At 37.2% G+C, this 16,973-nt stretch overlaps 2 protein-coding genes across 16 annotated transcripts in view; one reads left to right on the plus strand and one right to left on the minus strand.

Annotated features, from left to right (window-relative positions):
- cp (ceruloplasmin) overlaps positions 1 to 16,973 on the plus strand; it is a 442,499-nt gene that overhangs the window by 326,485 nt on the left and 99,041 nt on the right. The window lies entirely within an intron of this gene.
- The window catches only part of lrrc7 (leucine rich repeat containing 7), a 118,352-nt gene that overhangs the window by 22,957 nt on the left and 78,422 nt on the right, over positions 1 to 16,973 (minus strand). For 12 of the 15 annotated variants that reach the window (XM_072389027.1, XM_072389026.1, XM_072389024.1 and 9 more), the window contains 18 exons: positions 16,062 to 16,264; positions 13,675 to 13,792; positions 13,315 to 13,393; positions 12,448 to 12,537; positions 11,692 to 11,748; positions 11,109 to 11,172; positions 9,183 to 9,257; positions 8,897 to 9,041; positions 8,162 to 8,234; positions 7,900 to 7,917; positions 5,485 to 5,614; positions 4,696 to 4,811; positions 4,349 to 4,418; positions 3,205 to 3,304; positions 2,888 to 3,012; positions 1,025 to 1,309; positions 380 to 502; positions 36 to 147 (listed from right to left, as the gene is read on the minus strand). In XM_072389027.1, coding sequence (XP_072245128.1) covers positions 36 to 147; positions 380 to 502; positions 1,025 to 1,309; positions 2,888 to 3,012; positions 3,205 to 3,304; positions 4,349 to 4,418; positions 4,696 to 4,811; positions 5,485 to 5,614; positions 7,900 to 7,917; positions 8,162 to 8,234; positions 8,897 to 9,041; positions 9,183 to 9,257; positions 11,109 to 11,172; positions 11,692 to 11,748; positions 12,448 to 12,537; positions 13,315 to 13,393; positions 13,675 to 13,792; positions 16,062 to 16,250 — 1,969 coding nt within the window. In that variant the 5' untranslated portion in view covers positions 16,251 to 16,264. The remainder of the gene's footprint in view (positions 1 to 35; positions 148 to 379; positions 503 to 1,024; positions 1,310 to 2,887; positions 3,013 to 3,204; positions 3,305 to 4,348; positions 4,419 to 4,695; positions 4,812 to 5,484; positions 5,615 to 7,899; positions 7,918 to 8,161; positions 8,235 to 8,896; positions 9,042 to 9,182; positions 9,258 to 11,108; positions 11,173 to 11,691; positions 11,749 to 12,447; positions 12,538 to 13,314; positions 13,394 to 13,674; positions 13,793 to 16,061; positions 16,265 to 16,973) is intronic. The other 3 variants (XM_072389025.1, XM_072389038.1, XM_072389032.1) reach the window with 2 other exon arrangements.

Here is a 16,973-nt window from a genome sequence, read left to right on the forward strand (position 1 = left end):
CTATGAAGCAGCAACTTTAAAGTATGATAAAATACCTTTCTTATCCTTCCCCAGCAGTACCACCTTTGGTTTGTACATTGGTGGCTCCACCAGTGTGGGTCTCATGTCGGAGATTCGGATGTCATTCGGAGAGCCACCCATTGAGTCCTGAAGAGAGTAGAATTAACCCACAGGTTGACAATAGGTAGGTGTAACACAGCTTTTTTTTACCTCTAGAAACATCTTAGAAAATGTTTTACTTGTTTTGGGTTAACCATTTAGATTTGACTGGTCCCTCAAATATTGAACCATATAAAAAAAACTTAATTTGGTATCATAAGATACTGAAAATCACTGCAGTTTTACGTATGTACGTGTGTGTGTTCACTATATGACGAACCTCAGAGCTCTCTGTCAAATCTTCTTTGTCTTTTCTCTTGGGAATGTCGATGCCAGAGTTATGCATTGATCCCTGATCCATTAGCTGAGATTGAGAGAAGTCCTGCATCTCTCTGTCTGTCACCTGACAAACAATTTGATTAATCGCATTATGAAATTTGCAACATTTGAACAAATAAAAAGATTAAGAGTGCATTTGATATTCTCTGCTGCCTATGTTTTAACCTAATGATCAGTGATTTCACAGCTATCGAGGCTATGTGTGAATGTGGTGATGTACTTATGTATCTGTCAATCTGGCATTGAACAAAGTTAGCTTTCCCATTGTCTTCTTAAGATACTTCTTAAATTTCTAAGAGTGTATTATTTCCTTGCAACATTAGGATTAGAAAATTGAGTGAACAAAACAATATTCTGCACTGCAGGTGCAGTTAAAGAGGCATTGTTAATGACAACCATCCTGTCTTACCCTGCGAGGCAGATGCAGTTGTTCAGATATGTTCATTTTCTTTCAACATGGCCTCAAAACCAGCATCAACTCTGTACTGCAGGATATCTTAACTAATACATGTAGCAGTGAGCATATTTGTGCAGTTTTGTACCTGCCTGTGAGTTGTGTGCCTGTATGTGTGTAAATGTTCCTTACCTCTTTGGGAGGCAGGGGCCACGGTGGTTCATACGGCTCTTTGCTGAGGTGTGTATGTTCCATGTTGGTTCCTGCTGAAGTGGCAGTGCCTGTGCTCAGCTGGTGCTGGTGTTGGTGTTGGTGCTGGTGTTGATGTTGGTGCTGGTGCTGGTGCTGATGCTGATGCTGATGCTGGTGTCCATGTCCAGCATGTACGCTTTTTCCCACAAGACTTTGCACCGACTTGACCATGTTCTTTAGGTCCTCAGGATAGGGTGTTGGGTAGCGCTTCAGGTTTATCTCCACCTACAATGAGAGAACAAAGAATGCAATAAGAGAGCAAAATAAAGATCTCAGAAAAAACCTTTATTGTTTTTGTTTCACTGCTGTGCAAATTTTTTCAGAATCACTAATTATAGTATTTTTTCTAAAATCCCAATTTGAGAAATATATTTTGACATAGATTTATGCAACTGTAATTATTTCAGCTTCATACTGATGTCATTTAAATTCTTAAACGCTCAGCTTTGTAAGGCTGATCGTTAAGATGTAGCAGACTCAAAGAAGATTTGGGTTTCAATCAAAGATAAACATTAAGGGTGGGGGAATTAATCAAGACGCAAATGTGGTGAATTCTGAGGAGATTCTCAAATTTCCAAACGCAATGTTCTACATTTTAAGTGAAAAGGTAACTTGGAAAAAGTGAAAGTGAAGCCTGAACAGCTTCTAGCATGCACAAGATGCTGAGCAAGAAATCCGACGGGGACCATCTGCATTAAAAGCTAGCTTATGAATGCACTTTGGCCTATCAGCAGTCAAACTAATAAACCACTTTACACGGAGGATGAAAAACATAAGGAGTTGCTGCCAACCAATGAACCATTAAGCCAGCAATGTCAAGGCTTCATCCAAACCCAGTAAAGACCATGCAAATTACAAACACTACTGTAACTTTAATTACCAAGGATTTGCATCTGTATGCAGTCTTAGACTGAGTCATGTTGCACACTTTAATTTAAAAATACAAAGTTAGATTTTAATGTTATTCTACTGACACACTGTTCCCCACACTCTACCACGAGAAGAAACAGAAAGTAATGCAATCATTTTAAAAAGCAGGTAGGGTACCTCTAACATGTGAAAAAGGCCACGTTACTACAGAATTTCATGTCACTGTGACTGTATTACAGACGATCTGCAGACAGATTTTTATGTGCTCCAGCAAAAGCAATAAATTAGTGAATGCATTGCTTCATGCAAAAATAAGAGGTTATTTTTGTCTTTTATTTATTATATTGTTGATGTTTAAGAAAATGCTGATGTCGGTTTAGGCATACTGCTACAAGCACTATTCTGTCTATTCTATTTGTGATTTAAATCAAAGAAATTGGAAGTAAATTAATCTTAGATTGTTACAAATACTCTGCATTGAAAGTAACAAGTACTCACAGGGATAGAGAAAAAAAAGAAAAAAAATATACATCAACCTGCATTGACATTAGTTTCTGAATCATAAAAATGTGCCTAGAGATTCCCAACCATACTAAAGATGTACCAGTGCTTCTAATGAGATTCATAAACTCCTTTAGAATCTGAACCTGAAGTCATTTAAATTGCTTTTTATGTCCAAAGTGTATATATAATGAGTTCTACATAGGAATGCGCAAGAAGAAAAAAGGGCAGTTCTTTACTTTTATTAAGGAGCCAGATTTGTCTCAGTACATTTGCTAAGTGTTTGCTCTAATGGTTCAGAGCTGGAGATGCTCCAGACACTGTCTTTACAAAAAATTAATAGGGAACCTTCCTCATACTGTAAAACCCTGTCAATTAGTTAATGAGACAGTAAGGAAAACCGACAGAAACAGCAAAAGACAAAGAGCTGACCTTGACCTTCCCAGAGTTGTCTTCCTCCTCTTTCTTGTCCTCAAAGTCAAAGGCCACAGTCATCCTCTGCTGTCTCTGCTCCTCCCACAGAGTTGGATTAAAGCTGTCACTGTCTGACTGGTAATCTGTACAAAAACATACATCAGTTATCGATGATAACGGGTTACACCCTGTATTGTACATTATCAGACAAACCCACCCTTACCAGTGCACATATTGCATATAACATGAAGTAGTGTAATAAATTACACTGGACCTAGTCAAGATGTCCCAACACAGTATTCACACATTACATGACACACACAAACTGTTTGTACCCTCATCATGCCGCGGCTGCTGAGGAAACATGTAGTTGGTCAAAACTTTCTGTTTGGTTTCTGGATGGGCTTCTGTCTGCAATGGGATCAGAGCCTTGGACTGCAAACACAGAGACAGACACGTTCATATCTGCACTCCTGTGTCCTGAGACTTTTACTGATGATATCTGTTCCCTAATTTTAACCAAACACTGTTCTTAAAAGCAAATATTTGTGCATTCTGTTTCATCATTTTTCTCTTTATGACATCTATAGTTTAGATGTTGAGCAAAGTCTATCTATTTGAAATTCTAATGTGATGTAAATATAACTAATCGTAGTTTGGAATATATGAATGGATTCAAACTTTGAGTTCCCACTTTGTTAATTAAATACAAATAAACCATTCTTTCTGAAACTTTAATAACAATTGAATGGAATTTCCATGATCGGTGTTAACAGATATAACGCATGAAAGAGCACGGTTAAATTCAGTCGGATTTTGAGGCCGAGCATGAATAAATTAGTAGCAATTTTAAATGTAAATGTAAGTCTGGGTTGCCATTTCACAAATTGCATTTGAATTTCAAATTTGTTCGTATTTTAGCAGGTAGATAACGATCAACTGATGCCATGCCTTTTGATTTAATTCAACAACGTCAATTAAACTCTAAAGATGACTTTAAAAATATCAAAATGCCCTTTTGTTGTTTTTTTTGTCACATCACAATGTTGCATAACTCTGCTTTGTACCGAGCAATTGCACAAATGCAGGGGATCTGTAATGTAATTAATTGATATAGAGCCTCAGTATAATCATGTAGAATATTAATATGAAGTGAAGCCACCTAAAAGGCACATTATCAAGTCAGTATAAAGACCTCAAAAAGGTGTACAATTGTAATCAGTTTAAACAGTTGTTTAATAAGTGAGAAATATTGTTCTCACTGTATTATTCATCCATCCACTTTTCATTGACATACCTTTTTCAATAATAAAGCAATAAGTGCGACTCAATACTCTACTGAAAAATTTAAAATATATGCCTAACAATGGAAATCTATCAGTGTGTAAATGTAATGAAATATGTTTTAAAACAACCCTGGTAATTTGATTAATGAGTGGGTGGTTTTGTGTGTTGGAGTGCTGGAGAAAAGAGAAATACCTGATTATCTGAGAGCCACAGAGCTGCCAGGTCTTTAAGCTTAGTGAAGGTAAACGGTAGATTCTTTAACCTGAGAGAGACAGAGAGAAGGAGGGAGGGGTGAGAAAGAAGAGAGAGATGTTTCATCTGCCCACGCACTGTACAGCCTGCAGAGGGTGTAACCATGGCAACACACTCACCCATTACCATGGTAACCACAGGCCGTGAGAGCAGCTACAGAATTAAAACGGCCATTCAGAAAGTGTTGCCTGCATGTGTGTGTGTGTCTATTGCAATTTCTGAATCATAGCTCAGCCTCCGCCTCTGGGCGCACGCATGTGCGCATGTGGGTGGGTGTGTGTGTCTACCTGTTGTCGCTGAGGTTAAGGACACGTAGTTTAGTCATCTGTCCAATCTCATCAGGAAGAAACTCCAGTTTGTTGGACCGCAGTGACATCACTGTCACATTCTTGCAATTACCAATCTGAGACACACACACAAACATACGATCTATCAGATCACACATGTAATTAAAACGTGAACAAGATCATGCGTCGCATTTGTAAGCACACTTCTAATACACAGTTTATCAGCAGGCTCAGAGGTGTTAAATTTACGACTTAAGATCTTCTTATGGCTTTGATTAAATTCCTGACCTTATAAACTGTAAAACCTGTATTGAACCTGTATTAAGGTTAAACTTAACTGTTAAAAAAAAGCTGAATATAGGCTGGAACCAAAGTTGCCTTACATTAAAACATCCTGCTGTAGTCTCTTATGTGTTATGACTGTAATTTTCTTTATAAAGATGGCAAAATGCATATACTAAACATAAATCTCAGTTGCATCATTTTTAGAAACTTTAAAAATCAGATTTATGATTTTTTAAGAACTATCAACTCATTAATGTTGCACAAATGAAGGTACGACTTTCAAGGATCAACTGAAGCCTGATTACAGCATTGTTAGGCCGACTGCTCACAATTTTCTCATTTTCTGTTTTCACAAGAAAACTACCAGATTGTGTCGTTGAGAAGCTGAAGGACATTAAATTCATCAAACTTAAAATGGTTGCAGATTAATTGTTCCTGGATTCATTTATTGTTTCTTTGACAACTTATTACTAATGCCAGCCCTGCAAAGTGTGAACTGCCTACCTCCCGTGGCAGCTCTGTGAGGAAGTTCTCATCAGCAGCAAAGGTCCTCAGGCTGTGCAGGTAACCGATGGTGGGAGGCAATGACTCCAGCTCATTACAACTACAGTCCAACTCCTCCAACAAAGACAGACTGCGTGACAGGAAGAGACAGCATGACAAAGAGAGAAAGGAAATAATTCTGCAAGTTACAGCCTTTCTATTACAGTCTTTGGTTAAAAAAAATAAGAACGCTGATACAGGACTTCAACAACTGTCAACAAAATCCTGTGAAAAGACTGAAACCAAGCATGAACTGATCCTATTATTCTATTTATTTGTTGTGTTGCGCTCAATTAATGTTAAAAAATATTAATTAATGTTAAGCTTTGATATGTTCCTATATTACAAACAAACAAACACTGTAGTGTATCCATAAATAAGTCCCACACACACTGTCCTGCTGTGGTAAGTACACTCCAAATATGTACAAACTCGCAGATGAAATTAGTCCCAAGCAAACATTCAATTTACTCCAGTTTAGATAACAGTTGTCAAGCTGTTTAAGGAAATGTCTGAACCATGTTTAAAACCTGTGTGTAACTAACAGACAGGTATATTTGTTGGTTAGTTTCAGGATTTCCATAGGATTTGCTGAAAATGATAAAGAAAACTTGCAACTACTATTAAGTGGAGAATGTTTTAGACAAGAAAAAGATTACCACATTGACAAATAAGTAAATAATTTAATCAACCAATCAATAGATCAGCCTATTACATTAATCTAGTCTTATTTGATTTTTCTACTCTTTGATGCCAACAATTCTTTCACTTCAATCTCAGCTTCTCCACTCCACTCTGATATACAGTAACATCTACTGTAAGCCCTTTACAGGACACCATGACCCCCCTTTGACTGCCTTCCCTGGCCTGGCATCACATTTACAGCAGACTAATGATAATGAGACAACAATTTTACATTAATGTACTGTCACTGTTAACATTGCATTAGTCTGCTATTATTATTCCCAACAGACCGGACCATCTGGACCACCATACGGTCTGACCGGAGAGGAGAAGAGAGGAGAGGAGAGGAATGGAAAGGAGTTTTGGGTCCCATATCAAGCTTTAAGGTAAGGTTATTTATTTCATCATTTCATTTGTCTGAGCAATTCTAAGCTTTACTTTCAACCAAAAAAAAATCACCTAAAGGTAAACGTATCAAATGTAACTCTTGAATAATGGTTGAAAGATTAGTTTCCATTAGCCTAAATTCTGCAACAGGTGTAAGGAAAAATAACCCGCTGACCTGTCACTTTGATTCATGGAGGATGCATGCCTTTGTATGGGTTTTTACCAGTTACTCCAGTTGCAAACCCACATAAAGTCCCACTGCATAAGCAAGCGCGTTTTAGGTAATAATAGTAAAAGCTGTTAAATGTTAATCTTTTTTAAGTAAAACAAGCAATAACTGTGATAAATAAACATTTTATCAGTTAGGCTGTTCAACAATTTATTCACAGACTGAAATTGTGTATTACTAGTTTTATACAGTATCAGATTGTATTGATACAGCAAGAGAAGTAGCATCAGCCATAAATTATACATCTGTTAAAATAAAAAAGTAACCTATTCAGGAATATAGATTTATTTCTTGTGGTAACAGAGGCATAGTAAAGGGATCATATTTATCAGGGGTAAGAAACACTTAAAACATTAAATGGGTGATAAAAGGACCTTTTAAGGGGAAGTAATAAATCTACAGGACTACTTATTAAGGCTAAAACCAGGGACGTGTTCAAAAAGACAAAAAGCTTCTATTACGTTCAGACACAATTCTTGTAAAGTGTAAAGTTGATGGAGAATATAGAGTTTAATGGCATCTGCACAGTCACATAGTGTAAGTACTTAATTATTTGAAAGTAAAAAAAATAACTAAATAATTCTCCCCAGACTGGAATTTAGTTGCTCAGTTAATATAGATTTAGTTTAGACTAAACTAACAAACTAAAAGGTTTTTTTCCCATCATTTTTCACCAATAAGCTAACAATCCTCAACTTTTTCTGCCTAATTTAAGTGTTTATCTTTTTACAACAGGAAATAATGCATCTACAGTGACTGTCTATTAACTGTGATAGCTAACAAGATGTATTATAATTAGATTACTACAATCATTTTACATGCAACCATTTTCATCTCAGTTCAGTAAGTTTTAGCTGTTCTGGGTTCAGAAAACTTTAGTGAAGGAAATGGATTTTAGTCAGATATCAATTCCAATGGAGTGGACATGAAAGAATTATGAAAACATCTTTATGTTTGCATGTAATTCAGATAACCATAAAATGATCTTGTGGTAGCAAGATTTTATTTTGGATCGCAATAGAACATCTGTCTGTCTCTGAACACACCCCGGGATCCAGGAGGCTAATGTTACTCACCCTTGCTTGGGCTTCGGACTAACGCCATGGCAACGCAGCAAACATAACACACAGAACCCCCCAAACATCAGCCAGCATAACAAAACAGCTGTTTATAGTAATAAACAAGATGAACAACAATCCACCAACAACCCAGTTAAAATCGAAGAAAAAGAAATCTGTTGAAAGAAGTTCTAAATTAAAACAAGAATTTGCTGTACATGTCTAGAGTATGACTTCAGTTTTAGTTTTTTTTTTGTGGGAGTGTATGTCAGTTCCTTACCTCCCAATGGTATGAGGCAGTGAGTTCAGCTGGTTGTCATCTACCTTCAGCGTGGTCAGCTTCTTCAGCATTCCTACATCACATGCAAACACACATATGCAAAGTTCCTGGGGAAGAAAGACACACTGTGATCTGAAACCTAAGTACCTTTTCTGTATCAAATATAATTGACCCGCCTACCTTCAGATTAATTTAGTGTGTCTCACGTTTTGCTTTAAACATTGTCATTCCTGTGCTCTGCACAGCACTAGGAAAGCATTCTGCAGTAGCCACCACACAGCTCCATCAAGGATTGATGGATTAGTTTACCGCTGGAGAAATATGCTTGATTGTAATCTTGCTGAGAGTTAAATGAGAAGATCAATACCAATCTGTTGGGTTTGTTTATCTTAGCTTTAGCTTTAGGTTGTTTAAAGAACATAACAACATAACAAATCCACCTACTATCACCTTTCCAGCTCTTAATTGCTGTTCTACATCTTGTTAATGAGCAGATATAAATTGAGGGAAGATGGCTCTCTTTTCATTTTTGGATTGAATGGTACTAACTCTGTCAGGAAGACAGAGAACGAACACATTTTACAAAATGTCAAGTTGTTACTGTGCATGTGTATATTCAAGTGCCTTTCAAAAAGAGCACAGCAGCATCACAAGCTTCATAGAAATGACAGTAAGCTACTGCTTCAATGTGTGAGTCCGTGTTTCCGTGCATGTCTGTAATGCTTGAGTGTGCACCTATAGAGTCAGGGAGATGCTGCAGCATGTTTGAGGAGAGCAGCAGGTCTTCTAAGGCCTCACAGCCAGAAATGTCCGTGTCCAATGTCTCAATACGATTCTTAGCCAAGTCCAAGTACCGCAACTGACGGAGCTTGCCTATCGACTGCAGCAAGGAGGGGGGAAGGAGAAGAGAAGGTTTAATGACAGAGTAAAGATAAATGAGTACAAGTGTGCTGGGATGTGCAGAGATTGTCATCTCAGTGATGCTCCTTGTTTTTTCTGTGCAAGCTGGAAGTCTTCTTACCCCTGGTATAGACTGTAGAGAGTTGTTATCAAGCCACAGCTCCTTTAGGTTGTGTATCTGTTCCAGCACCTCCGGCTAACAAGCAAAAAGAAGAATCCACAGACTTATATACTAAATACTTGCAAAAAGAAATCTACAATAATGTTGCTATTTACAACCCTATTTCTGAAAAAGTTGGGACGTTATGTAAAAAAATCAATTAAAACAGAATGCAACAATTTGCAAATCTTATAAACCGATCATTTATCAACAACAGAACATAAAAAAACATCAAATGCTGACATTTTCATATCATATATATGACATTTTCATATCATATAAAAAATAAAAGCTTATCTTGAATTTGATGGCAGCAACTCTAAAAAAAGGTTTAGCTCTTCTATACCAAATCATAGTTCCATAGTTGTTGTGGTTAGCACCGTGGCCTCGCAGCAAGAGGGTTCTAGGTTCAGGTTTCTTTGCATGTTCTCCCTGTGAATGCACAGGTTTTCCCTGGGTACTCCGACTTCCTCCCACCATCCAAATACCTGCATGTTAGGTTAATTGGTGTCTCTAAATTGTTCCTAGGAGGAAGCATGTGTGGTTGTTTGTCTTGTTTGTCTCTGTCTGGCGACCTGTCCAAGGTATACCCTGCCTCACGACCAATGACAGCTGGGATAGGCTCCAGCAACCCTGTGACCCTGAATTGGATTAAGCGGGTATAGAAAATGGATTGATGTTCCTTCAGTTTCTTTTTAGAAACATTCTGTTGAAACATTCCACTCCAACATTCTGTTTTCCCTGTTCCAACCTCACATCACTGTTAAAACATCAGTGTCTCAGTTCCATAGGAACATACAGGATTATTTCAGGTACAAAATTCTTAAACCCTTATGAAACAAAGATAACACTACTTTACTTTGAAATAAAGAAAAAATACTATGCTTTTATTCTGCCATTGCTCGCCTTTGGTCTTTCACACTGCCCAAACAGATGCAGTTTAGCACCATCTCAGTTTGTGCCTTCAAATAGCATGCCAACATTGTGAATCACGGTAGCGACAACAGCATCGTTGTGTAGAACCTTGTGTTCTGCCTTGCTGATTCGTCCATACAGCCAGTTTACGGTTTCTGCATCCAGTCTTGTGTGAGGTCCATAAATTTTGTCATCCTTACCAGTCAGTGAAGGTTTATTCAATCCCCCTGCGGTCAACTACATACAGCGCATACTATATATATATTGTAAGAGCGCAGACTGAGCATGCGCTTGGATCAATCTCCATTCAGAAAGAAAGAAACATACCAGACAAGAAAGGGCAGAGGAGCAACACAAATGCTGGCTCTGAGAGTATACTTTACAGAGCATTATCTGCATCTTAATCACCATCAGTGTGCTGCAGACCGATTTCATGACTGTTCATGGGAAGCTTCTTTCCAGCTGACCTAAAAAAGTAGTATCAATGGAGCTGCTTGGGCATCTGCAGAGTGACTGTTTCTCTAAGTCATACATTGTTTCTGGCTAGATGGCCCAGTACGCATGCAGATGTCAATTCAGATTTGTAAGTATCTCCACAGCTGGCTAGGAGAAAAATAAAGGTTGAACACCTATCTACCTTACAAACAGAAAGAAAACACAGCAGTCACATCCTGAATGTCTGAAAAGGGATTTATTCTCCTGAGTGGTTTAGATTCTTATGCCTCATATAACACTGTCAGGTAGTCATCTGATCAGCTTCAAGTATGTTCTGCAACATTACAACAACCTTAGCTTTTCTTTATGAAGTTCATTCATAAAGAAAACTGTTCATGGCATCACTGTTGAAAGCAGCCAAACCCTGCCACACCACTGTAGATTATAATTTCTAGTTTAATATAGTCTGCACTTCCTTACACTGTGCATATACGGTCACTGTTTTAACTTGTATATTGCAGAGGTAATTCTTCTCACCGTTTCAGAGAATTCATTGCTACCCAGATCCAGCCTTTCCAGCTGTGTCAGTCTGTGGATGGACCTGCGAGCAGAGATTTCACACAAAACAGATTCAACTTTTGTAATGCTTCAATTAAAAAGAAACACGAAATAAAAATATATCACTGATGGGCCATACCACAACTTTTTCTTCTGCTTTAAATTGGATTTAGTATGCACCAAGTACCATCATTTATATTTGAAGTTCTATATAATGTCTGCAAACTGGCAAATGCAACTAAACCTGATTAGTTTTGAAAGAGAGGAAACTACTTGAAACTCCCAACCTTTAAAATTAAGTCGGGGCTGGACATTGACTTATCTTAACGATTATAGATTTTCTACGATTTCTATAATTTCTTTACTATCTTAGACACGCTATTGCTCTGTTTTGCTCAGACAGGCTGGTTGAAAAGTAGCAGTATAATTTTCCAGGAACTTTAAAATCTCTGCAGTATCATGAAGCATCCGTGTGTGTGTGTGAATTGCAGAATCAAGATTGAAGTCTATATTTTCTTCTTACTCACATGTACACAGTCACACATATGGTAGCTTGTCTTACTTTGGCATGGTTTTCAGGTGGTTCTCTCTCAGCTCCAGGATCCGTAGTTTGGAGAGTCTTAAAACAGACGGCACATAAGCCAAAACTTAATTCCCTTTACTTGTACTCTGTCAGATGCAACAGTCATCAGAGAGAAATTCACAAAAGGCCAAATAACATAAAATAAGGAGAAATAAGTCCCATCTCATGGTTCTACTCCTGAAAACAGTCTAAATGCCTAATTTCTTAATTTGAAAAACTCCAATATCACTTATCAGCAATAGAGATGATCACGTCACCATCAACACACTTTTATTTAGGGCCTTTTTGCCCTTTTAGACTTCCATATGCAGTTTTTCACATGAAAATGAAAAACAGTGGAATCAAAAAAATATAATTAATTTAACAGAATTAAATGTATACATTTTATTGAGTCTTTCCCAGATAAAATTATAAAAAGTATAGTAATTAGTTTATCATTATAATAGCTGTAGACTTTTCGATATATGAATCCAATTTTAACATTTAATTGAAATAAAAACGTGATGAAGCATTATGTAACCCAGCCTCAGCATTATTGAAAATATTACTCTTGCCCCAAAGACAGAAATGCAGTTGGCCTTAGCATCACACTTACGCTTCTGTAAACACATCATGTAGTATAAGAAAATGCTAACTTTTAAAAAAAAAAACATTCATGTATTTATCTGGCACTGAGTAAACGTTCAATCACCAAGAGTGCAATAGGACATTACAAATGCAAATGCATTGTTTTACCTGCCAAAGTTAGCAGGCAGATACTCCAGGAAGGCATCATTTAAGAAGAGCTGGGTCAGATTCAGGAGCTGCGTAAAACCATCTGGGAGTCTGGAAAAGAGATAGTAGCACAAGCGAGTGATAGAAACAGAAGGCAACAAAACAAAACAGGAAAATATACAAAAGAAAAAAAATTGAAAATTGAACAGCTTCACTGGAATCAAATACAGGCTATCAGCCCCTGCAGAAACAGCTTACTACTGTTTGCCTGTAGATGACTCATCGGCTGAATGTACACAACACACACACAAGCACAAAAAGCCTTTCTATCTGCAGTGTTCTTTGCCTCATGACTATTACTAGATAGGAAAACAGCAATTAACTTAACACCTGATGCTTAAACAATATAAGCACTTTACAGAAGAACTTAAAAGTATGCACAAATTCTAGTGACAGGGCATAACTGAGCCAGAAAGAAAAAGATCATGATTATATGGCATGTAGGAAATATATAGCAGCCAAACTATTTACTATGAATTATTGCAATAGATTTCTTGCTCGATAGTTACAGAAATGTACACGGTGAATATTAACATGTAAAAAACAAGGTTCAGTGTTGGTGTGACAGAGAGAAATCAATTAAAATATTTGTAAACAATCCACCACATCCTGAAGTGAGACCAGGTCCAATTAATCTGATCAAAACTGATCATTTTCCTACTTTCAGAGTCGACATGAACCCGTATAAAAGTTTAATGTCCAAATTTCTGCTCAGAATAATTTGCTGAAGATTTCTAATTTTTTTTTACAACCTTTTATTTTGCCATGTTAGAAATAAAGAAACAGTCCCTGGTTCAGTTTCACACTGATAACGTGTGTGTTTCTTACTTGGTAATAGGGTTGACGCTGGCTTCTACCACAGACAGGCCTTTACAACATTTTATATTATCTGGAAACTCCTGGATTCCTGTTAGAGAGAGTCAGTCAGAGGAAATGTGGTGAGACAACATGATGACGTTTATCTGTCAGTGTTCACACAACATCAAATTTAGTCTTCATGTAGTTGCTGAACTATTATATGAAAGAAAGCTCACAAGTTTCCTGCCATTTCAAAGTATATCTTATTAAAAACATAACTGAATGTAAACAGCAAGAAAAGGAAGCATCTGGTTGGTATATGATAGATTCTTAGAGGAATTTTAGTTTTATTATTTTTATGGCGAATCTATATTCAGATCACATTTTTACCATTTTTACTGATGTCTAACTCTTTGAGATTAACCAGACTGGCGATGGTGGGAGGCAGGTTGGACAGGTCGTTATCAGGCATGCTCAGCTTCTTCAGGGCCTGGCAGTTGAAGAGTTGCTATGGGAAACCACAGGGGTGACAAGGAAAAATCAGAATCTGTGGGTAAAATCACCAGATTTTAAATAGAAAACTAAATGTAGAGAGGGTTGAGTGTTTGCTGTAGGCATGCACCACTTAATGTTGTGGAAAAGCTGGTCTATTTTTCTGCATTTTTCTATGAATGATGCAGATTTAATCTCCCCAATTCCCGCAAAGGACAAAACACATATTAGAGGGAAAGTGAAAACATTCAGACAATTGTGCTCTAAATGGAAAAAAAAATACTGTAAAACATACACAACAATGGAAGTGCATTCATACAAAGTGCTAAGAGCATCAAAATATTATAATTACCAAGAAAACACCCCAAATTCAGAGTCACATAGCAAATATGACATTTGAGCAGAGTAATGGTGCAAATCTTTAATATGTAGTGACAATATGCAATGTGCAGTTTGTTTCCTTCCAATGCTGATGATAAATCTTATGATACATACGATAAGAAAATATATTTTATTCAAGAGAACAGCATAAAGAACAACTTACTGTTAATGTTGTATTTTGGTAGCATGGCAGCCAAATCAAATGATTTTAACATCATCATTATTATGTATTTTTGCAGACTGTCAATGGAGCCGTTTTCAGACAAATGCTTTCATGATTAAAGTTGACTATAGTAAAAGCAAGTTTGAGTCAAATCAACTCACTGTTAAGAATTAACAATAAGCTATTTATTCAAAGTAATTTAATTGCTAAGTAGTTTAACTATACCATACATTTGCATAAAAAACATTTCAAGTTAACACCTTGCATGGCACCAGCATCAGATGATATAGTGCAACAGGGGAAACTATAGCTATGTATGAGTTAGTAAGCTAACATTAGCAGTATTAATAAAGCTAGCTATTTGCAACAACAAACACTATATCTGCTTTGTATGGTGGCTTAGTAATACTTTACGTGTGTGTTCAGATTGTGTGTTCAGGTCTGAGGGTTTTGTTGTGTTTAGGTTTGTAATTTTGTTCTTTGGGTTCTTGAATTGGCATGCCTTGTTTTATTATTATCTCCCTGTTAGTTTTAATTTTATTGTGATTATTGTTTGGCCTAATTTCTGTTCAGTGCCCTGGTTCTATGTTCTGGTTTGGTTTACTTCCTGTTTTATTTTGTAAAGTCTGTCTTCCCTGGTTACATCAGTTATTTTTACTCCAGAACTGTTTAATTTGGTCTTTGTTTGCTGTTTGCCATCTCACCTGTTGTTCTTTTTGCAACAATCTCCCTTAAAATATTCACATATATAATATTCTGCCTGGATTCCGTTGTTCACTGCCAGCATTTTGAATGTGATTCTCTCTCATTTCATGCTTATTCAAACAATATTTTCCTGCAGTGCCTGCCCTGTCAGTGCCTTTAGTTTACTTAACAAAAGTGTTCTTTCGTTTTGTATCCAGCTGCCACCAAGTTCTTTACCTAATAGCCTTAAAACTACAAACATGTCCTGCTTAAAAAGACAACTTTTTGTCAGTTAAATGCCAGTTTGGCCTGCCTGTCACATAGCCCTGTTAGAGTGTCTCTATCCATGCCAGCTAAATTTAGAAATCTAATTCAACATCTTTGTCATTTAAACCAGGACATGATATCAGTATATGCGATGGCCCTCTTATAAACAGCACCTGTAATTCTTTTCAGCACTACCCACAAAGGGGTTTTCAGAAAGTCCTGGGTGGCAAAGAATGCTGCTGTACAGCCAGGAATTGGCATTCTTTATCACCCTATGGCTGTTAAAACAGTGAACTCAAGTTAATCTGATCTGAAGGAATCTTTATACCCCTGAACCCTCTAGAACTTCACTGTTGTGTAACATTAATTATCTCAGGTATTGAATGTATAAACATAACGTCTTGTGATTGTCCCTTATCGCTTGGTTTTGATGTTGTAGTACTATGATTGGCATTTTTCTTAACAATTCACACAGGCCTGACCACATCTGATGGATAACTACAGCTAAACAACTAAATCAAACTACATTTAATTACCAGGAAAATAATAAAGAGGTTGAACTAAGATCTGTAAAACTATGACTGCAGAGAGTTCCTGACCATGGATGGCTCTCTCTGAGCACCCAAAGATCTTGCATTAATTGTATTTGACTGGGTAGTTTGGCTCAAACTCAAGATTGTGACTAGTGTTGTATATTTTAACAGAGAACAAAAGTTAAAATAGGTTAAAATAGTCATTCAAAGAAAGAAATGACAGAGAAAGAAGAGGTGAACATATGCACCAGAGCTACCTTGGGTAGTTCTTCAATCTGGTTAGCATCTAGGTAGAGCTCCTCCAGAGTTCTCTCAAAGCTGAAGATTTCCTTGGGGACTTGCTGAAGGCTGCAGTGGGAGTAGTCCAACACTGAGATCACCTCCTCTTCGCCACGGAAACAACGGCACGGCACCAGCCGGCCAATCAGCTTCCGTTTAGTGGTCATTTCCAGACACTGCACTGCAAGAGAAAGAAGATGAGAGAAAGGACATGACATTTAGGACATTAGATTTGTATTACAGCGCCTGCAACTGATGAGCACAAACAGGCTTCTTTTGCCTAACATAGTCAGTATTCTTGAGTAGAGCATTATTGACTGATAACAGCATGTAAATGAACAGGAAAAATCACTAAAAGATAAACCACTAAATGGCTCTGATATAACAAACTGCCACAGAAGTTAACTGTGTAGCCAGCATTAAAATTTAGAGTGGCATTTTCTCTAAAATATTCAGCAGTTAATTTGTAGCAGCAGCCATGTGAGATGCATTCATAAACATTATCAGATTTGGGTGCTTTTGATGAGTAATGAAATAAAAATACAAAGCAACACTTTAACACCTACTGAAGGAAAATTCTGAATGTGCAGAGAAAATCTGTGAGAGTTAATTTGAGTCTAAGGGTGTGAAAATGACAGCGCTCACACGACTCTGTATCCATCAGTGTTAAACTGAGACTCAGATTTGACATTTCAGTTCATCAGTAGAGACGTATCATCTCTGTTCCCTGTCATAAAGTCTGACCCTGCATCTTGAATGTATTGAGTTGGGATTGGTTCCAGCCCTTCACAGCCTTGTGGAAGATGAGCAATGACAGTTAATAAATGGTTGGCTGGAAGGATGGAGTGAGTATTTTCCAGCAGAAACTTAAAACATCTCCAAAAAAATGG

The sequence above is a fragment of the Leuresthes tenuis genome, unplaced genomic scaffold, assembly GCF_036924035.1.
Source record: "Leuresthes tenuis unplaced genomic scaffold, fLeuTen1.0.hap1 SCAF_7, whole genome shotgun sequence".
Classification (NCBI taxonomy): domain Eukaryota; kingdom Metazoa; phylum Chordata; class Actinopteri; order Atheriniformes; family Atherinopsidae; genus Leuresthes; species Leuresthes tenuis.